Source organism: Gallus gallus, chromosome 15 (genome assembly GCF_016699485.2).
Source record: "Gallus gallus isolate bGalGal1 chromosome 15, bGalGal1.mat.broiler.GRCg7b, whole genome shotgun sequence".
In the NCBI taxonomy this organism is placed as follows: domain Eukaryota; kingdom Metazoa; phylum Chordata; class Aves; order Galliformes; family Phasianidae; genus Gallus; species Gallus gallus.
Window position 1 is genome coordinate 7,067,705 of NC_052546.1, and position 21,077 is coordinate 7,088,781.

At 53.9% G+C, this 21,077-nt stretch overlaps 1 protein-coding gene across 1 annotated transcript in view; it reads left to right on the forward strand.

The window, feature by feature from the left end:
* Positions 1–21,077, forward strand: part of MYO18B (myosin XVIIIB) — a 45,246-nt gene that overhangs the window by 10,325 nt on the left and 13,844 nt on the right. The window contains exons 15-38 of the mRNA XM_025155534.3: positions 310–502; positions 2,474–2,554; positions 2,819–2,966; positions 3,306–3,465; positions 4,360–4,543; positions 5,055–5,220; positions 5,695–5,804; positions 6,691–6,756; positions 7,478–7,606; positions 7,698–7,841; positions 8,699–8,788; positions 9,929–10,048; positions 10,146–10,254; positions 10,810–10,934; positions 11,748–11,902; positions 12,371–12,494; positions 13,129–13,329; positions 13,406–13,516; positions 13,769–13,873; positions 15,596–15,745; positions 18,606–18,719; positions 18,934–19,050; positions 19,627–19,710; positions 20,856–20,993. Of these exons, the coding sequence (XP_025011302.2) occupies positions 310–502; positions 2,474–2,554; positions 2,819–2,966; positions 3,306–3,465; positions 4,360–4,543; positions 5,055–5,220; positions 5,695–5,804; positions 6,691–6,756; positions 7,478–7,606; positions 7,698–7,841; positions 8,699–8,788; positions 9,929–10,048; positions 10,146–10,254; positions 10,810–10,934; positions 11,748–11,902; positions 12,371–12,494; positions 13,129–13,329; positions 13,406–13,516; positions 13,769–13,873; positions 15,596–15,745; positions 18,606–18,719; positions 18,934–19,050; positions 19,627–19,710; positions 20,856–20,993 (3,124 nt within the window). The remainder of the gene's footprint in view (positions 1–309; positions 503–2,473; positions 2,555–2,818; positions 2,967–3,305; positions 3,466–4,359; positions 4,544–5,054; positions 5,221–5,694; positions 5,805–6,690; positions 6,757–7,477; positions 7,607–7,697; positions 7,842–8,698; positions 8,789–9,928; positions 10,049–10,145; positions 10,255–10,809; positions 10,935–11,747; positions 11,903–12,370; positions 12,495–13,128; positions 13,330–13,405; positions 13,517–13,768; positions 13,874–15,595; positions 15,746–18,605; positions 18,720–18,933; positions 19,051–19,626; positions 19,711–20,855; positions 20,994–21,077) is intronic.

Sequence of the window (21,077 nt, forward strand, 5' to 3'; positions counted from 1 at the left end):
TCATTTTAATTCCTAGCAACCGCATTCCGAAGTGAAATCGGTGATGGTACTCTAAGACCTTGCAGAAGATTCTCTCAAATAGCAGCTCTAAATCATGCTGTACCCTATTCCCTTTAAAGCTAGCATTGTTTTGCTTGACTTCATTCCCCACACCGACCCATCACCACCTACCAAAGCATTGCAAGGGTGGCCAGAGAGAAATGGCATGCTGGCTCTGAGCACCCAGGGTGCCATCATGGGACACATTCAGGGGGAGGCTGAAAGCTAGCAGAGGGTCGGTGTCACCCCACGCTGTGTGCCCACCCCCAGGTCCTTCTCATCTCAACACCTCTCCATCGCCTCCATTGCGGTGGTGGACACCCCCGGCTTCCACAACCCACGGCACCAGGGTGGGCAGCGGGCGGCCACGTTTGAGGAGCTGTGCCACAACTACGTGCATGAGCGGCTGCAGGGGCTCTTCTACGAGAGAACCTTTGTCTCGGAGATGGAGACGTACAAAGAGGTGAGCGCGGGCGCACGGGGCTGCGTTGGGTGCATGCAGTGCCTGTGAGCTGCTGTGGTGAAAGGGACAGCGCTTTGGGGTTGTGATGGAGGAGTGCTGCAGGAACACGGGGTCTGCAGGCCCTTCCTCCCTCTGCCCCCAGCACTGTCCTCATGGACATTTGTGAGGCCATGGGATGACCATTGGGTAACCATCGTGGGAACAGGGAGGGACATTTGAATGATGATGGTGGGGCTGTGGGGAGGAGATGGTGTTGCCATGGAGCGCTCATGTGTTGACCATGAGAGGATCACAGAGGGGAAATGGGTTGACTGTGAGGTGACCATGGAGGGATCACAGAGTGGAACATTTGGAAACCAGGAGGCAACCTTGAAGGGACCAAAGGGGGAACACGGGGTGACCATAAAAGGATCATGGGCAGAACGTGGTGTGACCATGAGGTGATCGTGGAGATACCCCAGGGGTAAAATGGGGGAATGCAGTGAGTAATAGGCGTTGAAGAAGTGACTATGGGGCAACCATTCCGAGGCCATGGGGTGACCACTTGATGACTGTGGGAAAACCATGTTGGGACCACTGGGTGACTATGTGGTCCCCATGAAGGAACCATGGTGTGATCAAGGAATGATCGTGAAGGGATCATGGGGTGGACCATTGGCTGGCAATGAAGTCAGTATGAAGGGATTATTGGGTAGCCATGAATGGACCTCAGGGAGAACATGAGGGGACCAAAGGCTGAACATGGCATAACCATGCAGGGGCCATAGAGTAACCATGGTGAGAACGTGGTGGGACAACTGGGTGACCACGAGGCTGACCATACTTGGCAATAAATTCAGAGCCTTCAGCAGTTAATTAAAAATCTTCAGCAAGCTGATGTTCTGTCTAGGGAAGATTGTTTCTCCTAGTTGAACAGAACATCTGGAGCCCAAAAGCAGGCTCTCAGCATTCCTTTGTGGAGGTACCCTGTACCCTGCTATGGTTGATAATACAGTCACCATAACTATTAGAAATTCCTAATTCTAATTCCTAATTAGAAACTTAATCGACAGCCATGTTTTTTGTAAATGAATTCTTGACCAAACATGGAACCTGGCCTGCTTAACACATGACATACTTCCAAAGCCATGGATGGGGCCCTGGGAAGCCTGATGTGCTGGGGGGCAACCAATCAACCCATGGCAGAGGGTTGGAACTTTAAGGTCCCCTCCAATGAAAGCCATTCTATGATTCGTGGGGCATCTCCTCAGGTGTGCCCCTCCCAGCTGAGGAGCTCTGCACCCTTCTGGTGGTGCAGCTGGGTTTTTCCTAGATGAGCTCAGGTGTTGAATAATAGAGAACAGAAAGGAAAATGATAAATTATTGCAGAAATAAACTGCTGGAAAATCTACTGGTGAAAATGAACTTATTAAGCTTGCAGAAGTAACTTTAATACCTTCAGCTCTGGAAAAATGGTTGAATTCCCACGGCTTAATATTCACACACCGCTTGCCTCCAGTAAGTATAGATGTGCCCTTCAGTAGTGATGAATATGCAGCTACCGGCCGAGCATGAAATGAAGGAGCTTGGCAGGCTCTCCGTGCCTTGTGCCGGTGCTGCCCTGCCCCAAACATGGGGCTTTCTGCTGCCACCCCCTGAGCCCCAACACCACCGCAGGGTGCTGGGAACATGAGACCTGCTGGCCCCACCAAACCGAGATAGAAAGGGAACGCGAATAGCGGCCCTGCCCGCCATCTGCACGTTAATAATTGATTGTTTCCTCGGCGCTCTCTTGTTCGGTCCTGTTATTATCGTATCTATCATTTATGCAGCTCGTCTGACACTCACCGAGCGCTGCGCAGCCCTTGGAGTGCTGTGCTCTGCACCTGCAGAGCTGTCCCCAGTGGCAGCTCCGCTCCATCGCCATCCCCACCTGCACACACCTGCGGTCGGACTCCTGACTGAAGTGAGCTTTTAAATAATGTTTTCCAGGAAAATGTTGAGGTGTCTTTTGATCTTCCAGAGCGCTCTCCATCGGCCACGCTGTCCATTGTCGACCTGAACCCCTCGCAGGTAACTGGGTCAGGTGGCCACTGGGGAAATTGGTTGCTCTGCCCATGCCTGGAGCATCTTTCTTCTGCTTGGAGGGTTGCAGAAGGCTGTGCTGCCTCGTGGTGTGCAGTGCACGTGGCATGAGTTATCAGGGGCACACAGTTGGGCAGAGGTTTCCTTTCTTCCCAGCTTAGGGCAGAGGTGCTGGGGAGTGGGGCGTGCTGGCTGCAGCTCCTGGCCATCCACTGTCCCTGGTGACCAAGGGATAACTCCATTCTTTGGAAGCCACAGGTGCTGCCCAGCAGCCCGGGGGCTGACCGCAGGGGGCTGCTGTGGATCCTGGATGAGGAGGTGCTGATCCCAGGCTCTGGAGATGGTGCTGCCTTTGACCGCCTCTGCTCTTACTTTGGCCCAAAAGGATCTGACCAGGACGGTGAGTTGGGCAACTCCCCACATTCCAGTTGCATTGCTTCTGGAATCGCTTTTTAGCTATGACAATTAAAGAAACTGCCCATAAAATTAACTATTTCACTTTCCATCCTGGACAACCCTCTTCTGCTAAAAAACGCAGCGCTGGGGCCTCTCCCACCAGGGAAAACAGTGTGGGTTCCCCGTGCACCATCACTGTATTGTGCCTGGAGAGCACGGTCTGAAATGCTCTGCTGGGTGCATGCCATCTCCTGGCCCTGCTGGCGGTGGTAGCCCCATGGGAACCTGATGGTGATACCCTTAGGATGCAGTTGACCCGCTCATGGCACTGTTGCTGTTGCAGGGGCTGGCTGTGTGCGCAGGTGTGAGCAGGCACTGCACTTTGAGATCCCACACCAGCTGGGCACCGACCCCGTGCGCTACGACCTGGCGGGCTGGGTGAGCAAGGCCAAGCTCAACCTGTCAGAAGAGAATGCCAGCCAGCTGCTGCAGCAATCCCAGCTGTGAGTATGGGGCATGCGCTTGTGGCTGCTCCATGGGAGAGGGATGGGATGGGGAAGGAAGCAAGGAAAAAGCCAGAAAAAAAAGCTGCTTTTAGACCAGCTTTGTGGGAATATTTAGAATTTAGTAAGGTAGGGGGGCAAAACCAAGTGATGTGATGTAGAGCCACCCAGCCCCAGCTGATGGGCAGCCAGATGTGCGTGGTTTGATTATGGTGGATGCTCAATAGAGAGCTGGTGAATAATGCCATCCCATAATGCTTCCCATCAAAACTACCTGAAGCAGTAGGGCTGTGTCTAACCCTAACCCTAACCCAATGCAAAGAAATTCAGAGGAATGCAACACAATGAAATGCAATGGAATTCAATGCAATCCAATGAAGTGAAATGAAACCAAATGCAGTGCAATGTCATGTCATCCTAAGCCTAGCTCTAACCCTGCTGCAGAGGAGGCAGCATGGGGGGAATGCTGGGTGCTGCTGCCCCACAGCCAGAAGGGCCCTGCGATGTCCTTGGCTTTGCAGTATCACAGTGCAGAGGCACTGAGGCACCCACATAGCAGCAGTCCTCTTTCCCCTGCTGCATCCAGAAACCTTGTAAACTACTGGAGCTGAAACACAAACACGCTGCTACAGATGTCTCCGCACACGCCGTGATTTTAACCTTCTGCTTAAGCCCTGCCAGCTCATTTTGTTTTGGGCTTTGGTTCAGGGAAGTTCTAATAGCCACAAGCAGCGGGGTGCTCGATGCAGAGAGAAGCCAGGAGCTGCGGGGCAGCACTGCGTGAGCACCAGTGCTGGATTTGGCACTGACCTCAGGCTGCGGGGTGCTGGCAGCAAAGTGTCCCCATGCTGCCCCTGCTGCATACCCAGCACCTCACTCTTTTCTCGTCCACAGGAATGCACTGCAGGAGTTGGCAATGCCGCGCCGCGGAGTGCCGCGGGTCTGCCGTGCCGTGGCAGGGTTGGAAGGGTGCTCACAGGCGGCCCTGCAGCGCAACGCCTGCATCAGGAAGGTCTTCGCCAGCAGCTTGGCAGCAGTCAGGAGGAGGTCGGTGTGCGCCCAGCTCAAGCTGCAGGCGGTGAGTGCAGGGAGAGGGACAGGGCAGTGTGTGGCTCCTCTCAGCTGGGGATGCTGCGCCGGCTGCAGGTGGCCGCTGCTGCTCAGGGAGAGCGTCGCAGGGAAACAAGTCGCAAAGCAGATTACACGCACACCTTGCTGTGCTGCTGGTTAATCCTCTTAAGCATGCTGGCCCTCTGTGCTGGGTGTGTGCCAGCCTCCTGTTGCTCGCACTGTAGTGGGGAGCCTGGGCTCCCAGCAGACCCAGCAGCCAGCTTTGTACGTGTCCTGGCTCCCCCCAGCCCAGTGGAATCATAGAATCACAGAACTGTTTGAGATAGAAGTGACCTTTAAAGGCCACCTGGCCCCACTCCCCTGCAGTGAACATCTACAACTCAACAAGGTGCTCAGACCCCTGTTTCCAGGGACAGGGCATCGTCGAGTGATGCATTTGGGAACAGAAAACCCGTGACTTCGGAAGAAAGAATCCTGCTTGGTTACCTGCAGTCCCACTGACCTCTGCTTCCCCCTAGGACGCTCTCACCAGCCTTCTGCGGCGCTCCCAGCTGCACTTTGTGCACTCCCTGGTCCCAGGGACAGCGGTGGAGAAGGCAGACCCACTGCCACTGGATGTGCCGGCCCTGCGAGCCCAGCTGGGGGGCACACAGCTCCTGGATGCCCTGCGCCTGCGCCGCAGCGGTACGCGCTGCCCTCCTGCAGCCCCTGCTCAGCCCTCCATGCTTTGCTCATGCCCTGCCTCTCGCTGGGCCTGCTTCACCACATTGCCCATGTCTCTGGGGATTTGCGCAGGGTCTCCGTGCTGCTGGTGGCACAGCCCGAGCACAACGAGTGCAGTGCCCCGTGCTCTCTTTGCAGACCCACGCATGGCTTTGTTCCTGCACCCTGAGGGGTCACAGAAGGCCCAAGCAGGAGGTTGGGGACATTTCCTGCATTGCATAACATGCCACCTTATCCAGCCGTCTCAAGGACATCTTTGGCATTCTTCCTGCTGCTTCTGTTTTACCATCATTTTGCTCAGCTCCCTCAGCCCCCCCCGCTGCATCCCACTTTGCTGCATGCCCCAGCAGCCCCGGCACTGCTCCCTCCCTCCTCAGCTGTACAAACCTCACTCCCAGCTCATGCATCCTGCCCAGAGGTGTCTCTTGTCCCCAGGGTATGCGGACCGCCTGCTCCTGGCCCACTTCCGACGGCGCTTCCAGGTGCTGGCTCCAGCTGTCATGAAGAAGTGCACATCTGCCTACGAGGTGCCGGACGAGAGCAAGGTATGTCCCAACTGAGAGCACCATCCTGGGCTCTGCCCATGCCCATACTCAGCACAGTTAGGGCCCCCTCTGCAATTAGGAGCAATTACCAGAGCTCTTCAAAGGAGCTGGGTCATGCCCTGGGTAGGAAGGCAGCTCCCTTCTGCCTCAGACATTCAATACACTCAATGCTATTATTGTTTTGCTGCTGTTGGGTCAATGCCTACAGCTCTGCTGATCCTCTCCCAACAGCAGTGGGTGATATGCTCTGCTCTCAGCCCCGGAGTTTCTCCTCCTTAAGGCTGTGTTTTTGCAAAGGCTGTAATCACTCCTAGCGTGGGCTGCATTTGCCAGGATTATAGCACCATGGAGAGGACTTGGAGAAACCAGCCTGGAAATGAAGCCTATTACTGCTTCTTTTTAATACTTAAGAGCAAAGAGCTTTGGAAACCCTGCTGGGTTAGGACTGGGGGTGTCCCAGAATATGTGGAGCTGAGGACAAGGCAGAATCACCCCCCAGGGACCCAATGGAGCTCAAGGAGCATATGGTTCCCAGGGCCCAGCATCACCTGGGCTGGCAATCACGGAGCCTGAGAGCCAAAGGAGCGAAGGCCAGGATCTCCCAGTTGAACAGGTTTTATAATAAATCAGTAGCAAAGCTGGGGAGGGCTGCCTGCACGCCTGGAATGAGATGTGGGCAAACCACGGAGCTGAGGGGAGATCAATCAAAGATGGACATGTGCTGTGTTGTGCAAACTGCCAGAGTGGGTGCACATTCAGTAAAGAACCCGGGATTTAATGAGACAAGTCTGACAGTCAGAAAAGGTCAATATTGTCATTAAAGAAGGCAGAGGGGCCTCGCCAGCAGAGTGTAAGCTGGGATTTGCAATGCACTCCCTCCCTGCAGGCAATCGAGGAGCTCTTCCAGGCGCTGGATCTAGAGAAGAAAAGCGTGGCCATAGGACGCAGCCAGGTACAAAGACATCACCCAGGGTTGTAGTGTGCCTCATCCTGAAACCCCACCCAGCCACCTCCTATGTCCCATGGAAGCAATGGGGCTCGGGCAGTTCGGTCTCTTTGGGTAGGGGTGATACCTGCTGGACCGGACAGCAGTTGTCCCAGCAACAGAGTTTGAACTTAACGTTGATCATCTCAAAGGAAAATTAATTTCGTATGCATGCTTGCCTTCAGCTCTCAGAGTCTATAAAGCAAGAACTCATGAAACGGTTCTGTGGAGTGAAATAACTTTCTTTTATCCCGCGCAGTCCAGTTTGCAATTATCTCTTCTATGAAACCCTTGTACTTAATCAATAGTGCGATAGCAGCTCCAGTCACATCTTGTTATATGGCAGTTGGTTTTGCCATCACTTTGAGCATTGATTTTGCACTAGCTTCTAAAACTCGCTGGCTTGTGAAGTTAATGCAGACCTTAATGAGACAATCAAATAGGTGGTGGAGCAATCATAACATTATCTCAAGAAAGCCATCTTCCCTGGGTTTATTCTTAGATTCAATTTGGCATCTTTTAAAATGCAACTCTTGGGGTATACCTTTGGGTTCATGAGTGTCATTCGTTATTACTGAAGCTGTGTTATGCAGATGTTGCATGGGGTTTGGAAGTGACTGGGGCAGCCCTGAGCTCAGTGCCAGGGTTGTGCTGCTCCCAGGGTGCACATCGCTCTCTCCTTGCATAGGTGTTCCTGAAGGCAGGTGTTCTCTCCAGGCTGGAGAAGCAGCGTGACAAGCTGATAGCTCAGAAGCTGATCCTCCTCCAGGCAGCCTGCAAGGGCTTCCTCAGCCGTCAGAAGTTCAAGAGGCTGAAGGTACCCATCCCATGGTTTGGGGATGCCCCGAGTCCACCAAGGTGTATGCTTGGGCTGCTGCACGGGGTCAGGGCTGCTGTGATACCCGCAGGTACAGCGCCTCGCCGTCCGCTGCATCCAGAAGAATGTGGTGGTCTTCCAGGCAGTCCGGCACTGGCCCTGGTGGCAGCTGCTGAGCCGCGTGCGGCCCTTGCTCAGCGTTAACCTGGCAGAGGAACAGCTGCGAGTAAAAGAGGTAAGTTCCATGGGATGGGATGGGATGGGATAAGATAGGACACAACAGGATGGGATGAGGTGGGATGAGATGGGATGAGATGAGTTGGGATGGGATGGGGTGGAATGGGATGGGATAGGATAGGATGCAACAGGATGGGGTAGGATGGGATGGGATGGGACACAATGAGATGGGATGCTCTGGGAGCTCTGCTTTGTCCTCCCTAAGAGCCTGTTGGTGCTGGGCCTGCTGAGCTGAGCTCCTTGGGATGATGGGTGAACTGAGCACCCAAACTCAGTCTTGTTGCAGGGGACTTTTCTCTGTGCTACTGCCAGAGCTGTGCTTCCACCCAGGCCAGAATTGGTGATGTGAGCCTCCCACGGGTATTTACTGGCCTGGGAATGTCACGTTTCACCCAATCCCTTGGAGCTGGAACTAGATGATCTTTAAGGTCCCTTCCAACCTAATCCATTCTATGATTTGTCACACTATGAGACCTCTGTTAAATTCTCAGTCCATATTTCCCAACATCCCACTCATGCTTTCGCCTTAGGGATGTCCTATCAAGATGTTTCCAGGCTGGCTCAGATAAAAAAAACACTGCCCAATCTCCATTCCGTCGTTCCTTTTGAGACTGCCTCTGCATGTACGAGGATGTGCTCTGTACATAGACCAGAGTTGACATTCCCTCCAATGGAATTCATGTCAGGAGCTGGAGTCCCAGCAATTGCAGTGAGCAGCCTTCAAAGCTGTCCACTAAATTTTCTTAATAAGGCAGCCGTGTCTCTCCCACTTATTTTTCAAAGAAAACAAGACAGTCATAAGTAAACTGAGGATGCCGGAGCTCTCAGTGTGTGTTTTCCTGCAATCTTACCTAGAAGGAGCTGGCGGCGCTCAGAAGGAAGCTGGAGAGATCGGAGCAGTCGTGCAGTGAGCTCAGGCAGAACACCGAGAAGCTGGAGAGCAAGGTAGGGCCTGAAAGAGCCCTCTGCTCTCTCATGTCGAAGTTACGCCCTGTCAGGATGAGTGTGGCCATGGAGGCAAGGTGCCAGACGTTGTGCACTGGTGGCCTTTGGGACCGATGCCAGCACACTGACAGGGTGACCGTGTGGATGCCGTCCCTTCCGCTGGCAAAAGGAGACTGTTAGAATAGGAAATGTGGTTGTTTAACGTTCCCACTATGCTCTCCAAGCAGCTGTCTTGGTGACCTCTGCAGGCACCTCGAGTGGCTTTGTTTAATGGGACCAATGCTAATAATGAGGGGAAAGAGCATGGCAGGATCATCCCGCTCACTGCAGCGGATCAGCCCTGATCCGCTTTGGATTTGCTTGTTTCTCTGATCTTAGGTGCAGTGCTCTGCTTAGCAGTGCCAGCATCCTCGCCACACACCCTCTTCTTCAGGGGGAAGTGACTACTGATTATTTTGCTGTAGCTCTGCACTTTAGAAATGCAATTGCACTCCTGAGGCTGAGGACTGCCATGGGAGGCTAATGCTTTATGACAGACCTAGAAAACACCAGCTCCCCAGGGGAAGCAAGCCTATTGTGCTTACTTACCCAAATTAAAGTTGTTGGACCTCTGGAGAGCTTTTATAGCATGTCTGCAGATTGAAGTGCCTTAAAATGCTGCTGGATGCAGGAACAGGAGTATTTGAAGCCTGCGTGCTGCCTGCTGGCCTGGCTAATGCTGCCCCTCGTAAGGATAGACCTGCAGAGCTGGATTAGCAGGGAAGGCTGTGTTTGCATTTGCAGAAAGTGAAATTAATCTAACAGATTAATAACACCCTTTTATTCATGTGCTTTTTTTGCTTCAAAGGAAATTTCACCCCTAATCAGCTAGAACAATGCAGGAATCTGGTAAGCCCTGCAGGCAGTGCAATGCAGGCAGTGCCACGCAAACAGCACTTCTCTGCAGGCAGCCATGTGAGCACAGTGCTGCAGCCACACGCTTTGCTGGTGGTTGCTCTTTCCTTGGCACCACTGTTGGGTTCATGCAGGACAGTGTGCATACTCCCCACCAAAGGGCAGGCAGCTTCTAGCTGGGAGACGATGGGTCCATGTGTGCCCACATGCCCGGCGCTGCCCAGCCTGACACCGCATTGCCCCCAGATCGTCGACCTGACGATGGAGCTGTCAGATGAGAGGCACAAAGGTGACATTGCCTGCCAGGTGCTGGATGGGGAGAGGGCAGAGAGGCTGCGGGGCACTCGGGAGCTGCAGGAGTTGCAGGTAGGAGAGCCCAGAGCCACGGTCTCGGCACAGCCTCACTCTGCCTGAATGCCCCAGCAGTGGGTCCAGATGCTCCCTCCTTCCCTGTCTTCCCCAGAGCAAACACGACCAAGTGCAAAAGAAACTGGAGTCAGTGCAGAAGCAGCTGGAGGAGGCCCAGCAGTTGGTTCAGCTTCGTGAGATGAAGATAAGTGGCTCTGAAGGAGGTAGGGCTGCCCTTTGGACATGATGCATGTTTCGGGTGTCCAGCCAACAGGTCCCCTGAGCAGCCCCGCTCCCTTGGCCCCTGGCCACCCCTCTGCATTCTTAGCATGCTGTCATTCTGCACTGCTCTCTCAGTGGTGGCTGGCAGCTCTTTCTCTTGCATGTTCAAGGCCAGGTTGGATGGGATCATGGGCAACCTGATCTAGTGCCTGATTTAATGATTGGCAACCCTGCCCATGGCAGTGGGGCCGGAGCTCAATGATCTTTAATGGTCCTTTCCAACACAAGCTGCTCTATGATTCTATGTATCTTGTGTGGGGGTTGGATGGGAAGGCAGTAGACTTTCTGCCCCAGGGGGCTGCTGGTGCTCACCCAGTGCTCCCAGCAACTCAGCATGCGCTTAAAGCACACTTGGGAGCGATGGGGAAGTTGAGGAGTTATGGGACGTGTGCATGCTTTGCCTAGGGCAGGGGCCGTGTACAGTTTTGGGTGCACAAAGCAGAGCTGTGCTCTGTGCCCCATGGGAGCCATGACACCCAGCTCTGGTTCATTTGCAGAGGATGTGTGGCACGTGCGCTTCGACTGCGCGCAGACGGAGATCGCCTTCCTCCAGAAGCGGCTGGCACAGCTGGAGGAGCGGCTGAGCGCCGAGCTCAGCTCCCGGACAGGGCTTGAGCAAAAGGCAAGCATTAGGGGAGGGAGCTGCTGGATGTGGGGCTCTGGAAGCCATTCCCAAGCTCATACTCCCAAACTGGTGTTCCTTGCCCAGCAGTGGTGCTGGGGGAGCTTCCTGGGGCTCCATCAGAAATGCAGATGCTCGCTGTTGGGGAAATTGTCTGATTTTTGCTGGCTTGAGAATAAGTACCCCGAAGTTTCTTTTAGCTCAAAAAGTCCCTTTTGCAGCTGAACGTGGCCAAATTCAGCTCTGGCCAGGTGTGAGCGTGAGCACAGGGTGGAAAGCTGTGGGGTGTGTAGTGGCTCAGCCTTGGGTCTGGGAGACCGGGAGGGATGCTGGCATGATCTGCCATGCTAAGGGCTAGTCATGTAAATAAACAGCAGTTCCCAAGCTTTGCAGAGGAGATACAAAGCCGGTGTGCTTCTTGGAGAGTGCTGGGTAGCAGGTCACTTCTCATAAGCATAAAGAAAAAAGATGGGTGTTATTCATGCTACATTAAAAAGTAATAAGAGAAACAACCCAGACTTAAGAGCTTGAGTAAAGCAAAACATCCCATTTGCTTTCAGGCAGCTCGTTCAGAATTACAGGCTTCATTAGTGCAAGATTTTGCTTACTTAAAGTCATTCCTTAACGACTCCATTCCCCAGAGGGCGAGAGCTCCGTGTGCCACCATGCCCTGCGTGATGCCAACCTTTGGGGAAACCGATCCCTCTGTGCAGGGCAGCATTGCTCTTGGAGGGGTTGCTCTGCGGTGGTGGGGGGTCTGGCTGGTGGAAGTGCCACCCCCGGCCCCCTGCCACTCTCCATCTTGTCCCACAGCTGGGTGAGGTGCAGGCGGCGTGCCAGGCGGCGCGGGCAGCAGCCCAGCAGCTACGGCGGCGGTGCAGACGGCTGACCTGCGAGCTGGAGGATGCACGGGTGCTCGCTGAGAGCCAGCAGAGCCGCAACCATGAGCTGGAGAAGCGGCAGAAGAAGTAAGGCCAGGAGCGGGCAGGGGGTACTGGGGAGGGAGGTGCAGGGTTGAGGATGCTCAGCCTTCTTCACTGTGCCACATCCTTACTTGTGCTGCTGGGGGAAATGCCCTTCCCTCTGGGATCAGCCCTGGTGCGTGGAAGCCATCACGTTGTTTTGGTGCTGGAAGGGTGTGTACTGCCATCTCTCTGGGCTGCTGGACCTGTTCTGGAGTGGTTTGGGCCAGGGGGGGCTGCTGCAGCAGATCTCAGCTCTTGGCCACCTCTGACGCGCACATTGCTGCTGCTCAGCACCGCTGCCTGCAGCCAGCATGCCAAGAAGTTCAGGATTCACACAGTGATAACAGAACTTTGCAGAGCACAGGCATCTTATTGTCACCACAAAAGTGCTTGGCAGGACCAGGCTGAGGAGTAGCCCTGTGTCCCTCCTGCCCGACCACGCTGGCAGCAGTACCATGCACTTCCCTCCAGGTTTGACCTGCAGCTGGCCCAGGCCCTGGGAGAGTCTGCCTTTGAAAGGAGCCTCCGTGAGAAGGTGGTCCAGGAGAACTCCTCCCTGCGGTGGGAGATGGGCAAACTGCAGCAGAGCCTGGAGGTGAGAAGGAAGCACACCGCTCTGCTGCTTTGCATCCTGTGAACAACGCACAGAACAAAGCCATTGTCTGTGCAATCACAGAGGCAATCTGATGCAAAGCCAGCATAGTGATTCTGATTACATTTTGCACCACTCTAGGGGGTGCCTTATGTATTCTCTGCCAGAACAAGATCACGTTTTGCAAGTTAAACCCCATCCCTTTGGTTGGCTGATGAGCCACTTGTGCTCTTCTTCATGCCTCCACCCTCAGCCCCCCCCCTACAAGAAACTGCTGGGCTGTGCCCCCAGGGCAGGACCCCAGTGATGTGGGGTCCAGAATCCATGCTGGAAAGCAGGAACACAACTCTATTGTGTTTTCCAGCTTCCCCTGTGCCCATGCTTTCATGGAGCAGAGCGCAATGATGCTGTGATTTGGGCAGAAGTCAGAGTGTGGCAGCAGCATGGTGGGCTGGGGGCTGCCAGAGCACTCTGGGTGAGGAAACTGAGGTCCAGAGCAACACCAAGAGGGGAAAGATTGCTCCAAAAGCTGGGCTGGTGTTGGACATGGAGCTGTGCAGCTGCCTGGTGCTGTGGTTGGAAGCAGCCCGTGCTTTGGGATCAGTGTGCTGACCCTACTCTGTCCCTTCCTGAGCAGCAGCAGCAGGCGGAGGGGGCCAGCCTGGCACAGCGGGTTTCGCAGCTGGCTGGCCGTGTGCAGGAGCTCAGTGCTCCCGGTGCCCTGGACTCCTGCTCCGTGCCCACCCTCCGGCAGCAGCTCTGGGACCTGGAGGCCAGCACCGCCGAGCAGCGCAAGGAGCTAGAGAGGCAGACAGCCAATGTGGATCACCTGGAGCAGGTAGGGCAGCCCTGTGTGTGGGGGGACCCTGCGGTGCGAGGTGTGAGTGTGGGTGCATTGCCTTCGGGTCTTTCAGCTGCACCAGAGGCTGGAGCTGGAGATTGAGCGGATGAAGCAGATCCACCAAAAGGAGCTGGAGGACAAGGACGAGGAGCTGGAGGATGCAAGGCAGTCCTGCCAGAGGAGGGTAGGTTGGGCTGGGGGATGAGGGGTCCTTCCTCCCCTGTAGGCACCAAGGCAGCAGCCCAATGCACAGCCTGGGCACAGTTGTTGAATTTTGCTTTTGCTGTTTAAGGAAAGCGGCGGGGGTTGGGAGGCAGATGGAGAGATCTCTGCTCCCATGAGCATGTCTGTGCTGTACTGCTGTGGCCACTCATGCTGACAGAATGTCATTCACCCTTCTCTCCCTCACTCTGCATGTCCTGTGTTCTTATTACAGCTCCGGCAGCTGGAGATGCAACTGGAGCAGGAGCACGAGGAGAAGCAGACAGCTTTGCGCGAGAAGCAGGACCTGGAGGGGCTCGTGGGCACGCTGTGTGAGCAGGTGAGCATGGGGCTGGGCTGGCTGCTCTGCTCAACCAACTCCAAATGCTGCCCACGCAGACAGGATGATGGAGCACATGTGAACAGGGAGATGACGCGGCCAACTTCCCCGGCGCAGTCATTGATTCTTTGTACAGCATCACTGGGAAGGTCCATCCATAAAGGGAGGTATCCGCTTTTTTCCTGGTATTTTCACGAGTCAAACAAAACACGACTGACTCTGCAGCAGCTCCGTCTGCTCAGAAAAACAGTTGATCAATTGCAATTTGCGGAGGAATTCTGTCCCAGACACATTTGCTGAACAAATCCTTTTTCACTCTCTAATGTGTCTGTGGCAGTGATGGAAGCACATGTAATGGGGAAAGCACACCCAGCTGCTCCGTGTTCAATTAGAAGGCGAGGAATGGAGGCAGCTCCATTGAGCAGCATTTATCAGCTTGGTCATCGCTGCAGCTCTCATGCCCCAGTTCCTGAGGTGACGGTGTAGGGACACACGGCACTGGGGGTGGGACAGGGTCAGCTCGATGCCTGGCTTTGTGCTGCTGCCTCCTTCCCAACCAAATCCATCTGCTAGGGCAGACATCGAGCCATGCAGAAAACGGTGCTGAATGGCGTCCAAGATAAGGTCTGTAGGGATGGTGGGGATAGCAGCAAGTCGGCTCTGCTGTAGGGTTGTTATGAATATTGCCTGCCATACAGTGGGTAGCCATGCTTCAGAGCAGTTTATTAAAAAAGGGGAAAAAAGCCAACCCAGAAAACTAATTAAGGCAATGGAGATGCCAACGACTGTGGGTTTCAGCAAATGCCAGCCTACTAGGAAGCAGGTTATGAGGTCAAACCCGCACTATTAATTTTAGCCAGGGAACAGAAAATAGGAGAGCGGGGCTGAAACAAGAGACGCTGTGGAAAGGAGATGGAACGGAAAATGCTCCCACTCTTCAATTAGCTTGAAACCACGTCCTGGCTGCGTAGTGCTTTCCTCATTCTTTTATCCGCGTAACCATGGTTGCTTTTTGTTGGAAGGAGGAGCGCAGAGGGTGGGTTTTTTTTTTTGGAGGTGCTTCCTCCTTCCCTTCCTTAAATGGCTGCAGACAGCACTGAGGAGTGTCGGGCACAGCGCAGTGGTGATCTGCTGCTGGAGGTCCTTGCATGGGGATCTGGTGCTCCCCCCGTGATGCTGCAGCCTCAGTCCCACAGCTCCGGGGCTGATGGAGGTTCCCAATGCCTTGCATCAGTGATGTGTTAATAGCTCTCAAGGACGCCTTCCTCACCAGTGCTTCATGATTTATCTCTTTCCCTTTTGGGCTGACTTCCTCATGCCTTTGTTTCTCTCCTTACCATTTATCCCCAAGTTTTTCTGGCTGTTTCCATCACCCAAAGGCTTTCATGTTTCCTCTGCTGCAGCTCTCAGCATACTGTGGGGTATTTCCCCTCCAAATTTGAGGCCTCTGGTGCCTCAAATCTGGGGAGGGTGGGAGGAATGACCCTGGACCTGCCAGCACAGCCACAGTCTGGGCCATGTGAGGAGCCCCAGTGACAGTGCTGGAGGTGCCCTGGGCAGAGATGGGATGGGACACTATGGGAACACTTGAAGAACAGGGCGGGCAAATGCCTTGCATGGAACCAGCATCCTAGTGGGGGGAAAAAAAAAAATGCAGCATTTTGCTACAGCCTGCCACTTCTGGTGCACGATGTGTGCTCAGCTTGCTGCTCTCCCTCCCAGATTGGCCACCGTGACCTGGATGTGGAGAAGCGGCTGCGGAGGGACCTGCGCCGGACACGCGCACTGCTGGCTGATGCACAGCTGCTGCTGGCTGCCCCCACCGAGCCCGGAGCCACTGGCACTGCTGAGCTGCAGCGACTGCAGAAGCAGGTGGGCACCAAGGGCTGTGGGGGGAGGGCAGCAGGCGGGCGAGCATCACTCTGCCACTGGGCACAACCTCACTGTGCTGCTGGTGATGCTATCTGTGTGGGGACATCACTGCTTCTCTAGGGGTGTCAGTCGTTCTCCCTGCGCCAGGTGGCACCGCAGGAGGGACTTCGTGGGTCTTGGGGCCATGTAGGTGAGCAGTGCCCTGCGGTGCCGTGCTCACCCCGTGCAGCGCGTGGTGCTGGCGAGGGTCGTCTTGCAGGAAGCACTGCTCTGTAATTACGCCAACAGCGGTTAAGTGTTTTTTCCTTTTTTAGGCAGCCCTGTTAATTACCTTCTGTTCAGTGTGCTTTCTGCCTTCTAATAACGCAATCCAGAGGCCTTGTTTTCAGGCGTGTTGCCATAGAAATGGCTGCACACGAGGCACAAGCTGCCAGAGCAGGGACCACAGCTCACATGCTGCAGCCTGAGTGCAGACGCCCCGGGTGCCACATACTGATGTGGGGTGAGCATGTGGGCACTGTGCACTGTGGAGGCACAGGCAGACAGAGAGCCATGGTGCAGCCCAGCCTGAGGCTGGCACACAGGTCACTGTGCCCTCAGATTGGTGACAGGTGCCACTGCTGTGGCATGTGCAGAGCACCAAGGCTGGGCAGCTGACGCCAGTCCTCTGAAACCACGCAGTAATTAATCTCCATTGTGCATTTTCCCTGGAAACAAACTAATCTGGAGGCATGAGCAATTCCAACAACATACAAATATAATTGAGATAATAGTTCTGCATAAATAACAGCTGTGAGCAGCAGCTGTTCCCACCTGCACAGGGGAGAAGGGGAAGGTGAGCTCTGCAATGGGGCCGCTGGTATGCTCATGCCCGTGTCCATGTCCATACCCATTCCCATGCCTATTCTCGTGCTTATGCCTATGCGCATGCTTTTGTCCATTCCCGTGCCCACATCCATTCCCACGTCCATGTCCATTTCTATGCTGCTGATCTGAGCAGCTCAATCAGGGAATGACCACGACCGGAGGGCAGCAGGAGCTCCACTTGCTTGAACTCCTGAGTGATCACAGACACAGTGAGTTGTTTTGCTCTCTTTACCACCACACTTCACAATGAAGCCTTCAGTATTTCCTGAGTCCCGCTCCAGGGCTGGAAGTGATGCACAGCCCTGCTGCTTTGTGCTGTGAGAAGGACAGAGGAAATATTGGGAATATTGCGTTTCTATTATGCTGCCAACACTGAGACTTTGCACGCATTAAAAATGCCTCATGGTTATGTCGTCCCTTAAATTGAAATGATTCCTAATGGCATTCATGATGAGGTTTTTCAGAGTCCGATCCATCCTACCACCAGCCCACAAATCTCTGCCAGAATAAAAACGTCGCTAAAACGCCACCATTTCCGTTAATCAAAATCCATATGGTCTAAAAGTATAGCATTGTTTCTTAATAAGTCTGAAGCATCCATTTCATGCAGGTATTTAACAGATGGCGTAGCGCAGCAAATGAATGTTGTTCACCCATTCATACATTATGCATTTTTGGGGGTATTTCAATCTATTCTTCCCATGTGGGAAAATTCCATTGCGCAAATTGAGAGGAAAGTGTTTAATGAGAGGTCCTGGAGATGAGTTTCTCTCTGGTTAAACTATATGGGGCTTTGGGATGATCGTTCAGGGAGGAAATGGAAAGAGGTGGGAAGGTGGCATGTGCCATTGCAAGATGGGCTCTGCGGTTATGGGAATAGATTGCCTGGGCAATTCAACCAAATGGGCCAAGGCTGGACTCAGGAATGCAATTTTAAACCACCGTTCTGTGGGATCCCTGCTGCTCAAAGCCAGGCCGTCACAATGCAGGCGCTTCAGGCCCCTTGTCTGTGTATTGCAACTGTTCACAGACCTCAGCGGTGCTGCCAAGACGGGGAGAGTCATTGGCCTTGAGGAAAAAATGACTTCAATTTCCTCTGCGTTAAGCACTAGGGGAGCAAATTACCCACTGAACTTCTCTGAGTACATCTCACTCACTGCAAACAGTTGAGGAAATGGAGGGAGGATTGCTCCAGAGCTTCATAAGACCACTTTTTATTGAAGGAAGGAGTGAAAAGAGGCAGTGAAACATCCCCACTGAAAATGGGCAGAAGTGCCCAAAGGCTGGCAGTGGGGATAGCCCCATCCTCATCAGCATGTGAGCCCTGCATTGCCCCAACACACGGGGAAAGGGCACAGGGAGCACGTAGCAGGTGAGGGGTTTGCTTTCCTTTTTGATAAACAAAAGAAACCTGAGCACTGCAGGGAAGGAACTGCACGTTCAGGTACAGCCCACGTATGTTCCTCCATCTCAGCAGTGAGGACTTTGGGGAAGATGCTGCATCTTCCGGGTGTTTGCAGCCCATTTAAGATTATTGTTGTTTTAATGGCTGAGCTATAAAAACCGAAAGCAAATTAGCATTCATAAATGTGGTTATTTCATGTGTATTTGCAAATGCAATTTATGCGACGTGAAAAGCCCATTTGAAAACTCCAAATCATGAATTGCTCTAATCAGGAATTACATGTAATTCACATAATTTTGCAAATTAATGATCCCAGCTCTATCCTGCCAAGGCAGTGGGCGCGTGGTATGGGGCGCATGCTTCAGCCCCAGCGGGATGGGGTGGGTGTTGGCAACACAGCCACTGCAAAGGGAAATGTTCTGGTTCTAACACAGCAGCAGAAGGTCATAGGAGCAGAGCAGACTTTCAAAGGCTGACTTTTTGGTGTGTGAGCAGGGGAAGCGCTCTGGGAGTGCAGTGCAAATAGATGTGGCTGTGCAGCAGGGGAGCAGCATGTGTGTCGTTAGCATCTCCCTCCATCTCTCACAGCTGGAAGAGAGCGAGGCGAGGTGCACCGAGGCCCAGCGGTCCCAGCAGGCAGCAGCCCAGGAGCTCGAGAACCTGCACGTGGAGATGGAGATGCTGAGCAGGAACAAGACCCTGGTGCGCTCCTGGGGCAGCACGGTGCTTGGCGCAGTGATCAGCCTATTTACTGAGTCACCTGCCCTGGTGGCTCAATGGATAGGAAGACTGAAAGCACACAGCAGCCCTTAACCCCCCTCCAGAGTTCCTTTTCCTCTTCCTGGTGTGGAATCCCAGCCCAGCAGAGCTGGGTGCCGTACTGGGTCCTGTTCTGATGCACACCCTCTGCCCTCAGGCGGATGAGCAGCTCATCCAGATGCAGCATGAGAGAGACGACCTCCTGCGACGTGTCAGCGAGGACCAGGAGGACCTGAACGAGCTGATGGCCAAGCACAAGGCTCTGATTGCACAGGTAGGAGCCGGGCGGTGCCAGCTCTGCAGTGTTCCCTGCCTGGATGGTGCTTGGAAAACCCAGGCTCCAAGCAAATGTCCCAGTGGGGTTGCTTGCACAGCAGGGCTGTTGGGCAGCAGACGCTGTTCAGAGAGGAAGAGACAGCCCCAGCACCCCTATCTGCATCTTTGTCTATCGGTACTTTCCTGAGTGTTTTGTCACTCAGATCTTTCAGAGCACTGACAGAGAGCGCTGTGGCTTTCTGTGTAGCACCCAAACTAGGACAGGCTCTCCCAAGAGAGGGAACCCAGGGCTCCTGGTGGAGCAGCTGTCAGCATGGGGCTGGGCTAGATGAGAACTCCCAAGCCTGTTCCCCCGTGGTGATGTTACAGAGCTGAGAATTGGCATCTGGAAGCACTTTGGGGAAATGAGCTTGACCACGAGGTCTGCAAATATTTGCTTTGAAAATTAGGGAAATTGCACTCAGACAGCAGAATGAGGCTTGCTGTGCAGTGTGCTCCCTGCCTGGGAGCATTCGGGTGCTTGTGCTACACTGGCCCCAGGGCCCACTTCCATTACTGGCTCTCTGTTCCCCAGTCTGCAACAGATATTGCTCAGATCCAGGAGCTGCAGACGCAGGTGGAAGAAGTGAAGAAGGAGAAGCAGAGCCTCCAAGAGAAGGTACTTTCCGCCCGGCTTCTCTGCACAGAGCTCAGTAGTGAGAGCCTTTGTTGTCCCCACGCCCAGTGAACCACATGGGAGCAGGCAGCAGGATGCCATCTTCCTTGGAAGTCAACTGTTGGAAGTCAACCACTGAGGAGTTGCAAAGCAATCTCTTCCTCTGAAAAACAGCCGGGTTCCAATTCACCTGCTAATATTCCTTTCATGACCTTGGGAGCTGGAAGGCACGGAACCTGCTGCCTTCCAGCAGGGATAGGGATGGGATGGGAATGGGAATGGGTGTGAGAATGAGATGGAGGTGAGGATGGAATGGAGATGAGAATGGGCATGGACATGGTGATGGGGATGGGATGTGCTGCCTGCACAAAGTATCTGTCTCTGCCAGTGATAGCCTGAGGTTGAGCAAGGTTTTCCCCTACATGGCTCTTGGGAATGAAGGAGAAGCAGGGTTGTGGGCCTGGGACAACACAGCCTCATTTCTGTGGCTGCTCCGCTGCCCTGGAGTGCATGCCTTTAATTTTAAACACATGAGTAATCCCATTAACTTAAGTGCTTTATTGGAGCGTGGCTAAGCTGCACAAGAATTGGAGATAGCACTCACTCACTCTGAGATGGAGTGAGAGCTGTTGTAGAGATAGGCCAGATAAAAGATGACAAATTCCCCTCGTTCTGGGTCAAATATAAATCTGAACGAAGCTTGTGCCAGCATTGCTAAAAGGGCAGTTTGCTTTGGAGATCCCGGCGTAACAGCTGAAGAAAAGGCTCAGTGGAGCAGCTGTCCGTAGAGGTGAATTGTGAATTTTTATGCCTGCTGTCCTCCAAGAATGTGCTGAGAAGAGAAAAGCAAAAGAAACCCAAATGAGTGCTGTCCTGCTGTAACATTTTCCTTTCAAAAATCCATGCTACTGTCATGAATTTATTGCACAGTGTGAACAGAAGGACACCCTTCAGGGAGCTCTGGGCAATATTTTCCCATTGTGCCTGGCAGCTCATAGCAGGTCCCATGTGTTCGTTTCGTCTTTAGAGGGGATTGCAGGGAGATTGCTCACCCTGGGGCCTTACTGTGGTCACAGAGACCATCTCATGTTGGGGAAGGGAGGTGATGGGCACACTGCTGGCAGCTGCTGTGACATCTCTGTCCCCAGCTGCTGGTGGCACAGGCAAGTGTGGCACGCCTGGAGCAGCGCCCTGCTGAGCGCGCCGTCATCAGCCGACAGGAAGCCCGCATCCGTGACTTGGAGAGCCAGCTGGACTTCCAGGCTGTGCAGATGAAGCGCTTCGAGGTATGGCTGTGTTTCACCATGCAGGGTGAGCACGGGGCTCCAGGCAAGAGGTCGGTGTAGGGTGCTTGGCACCTGGGGAGAGTG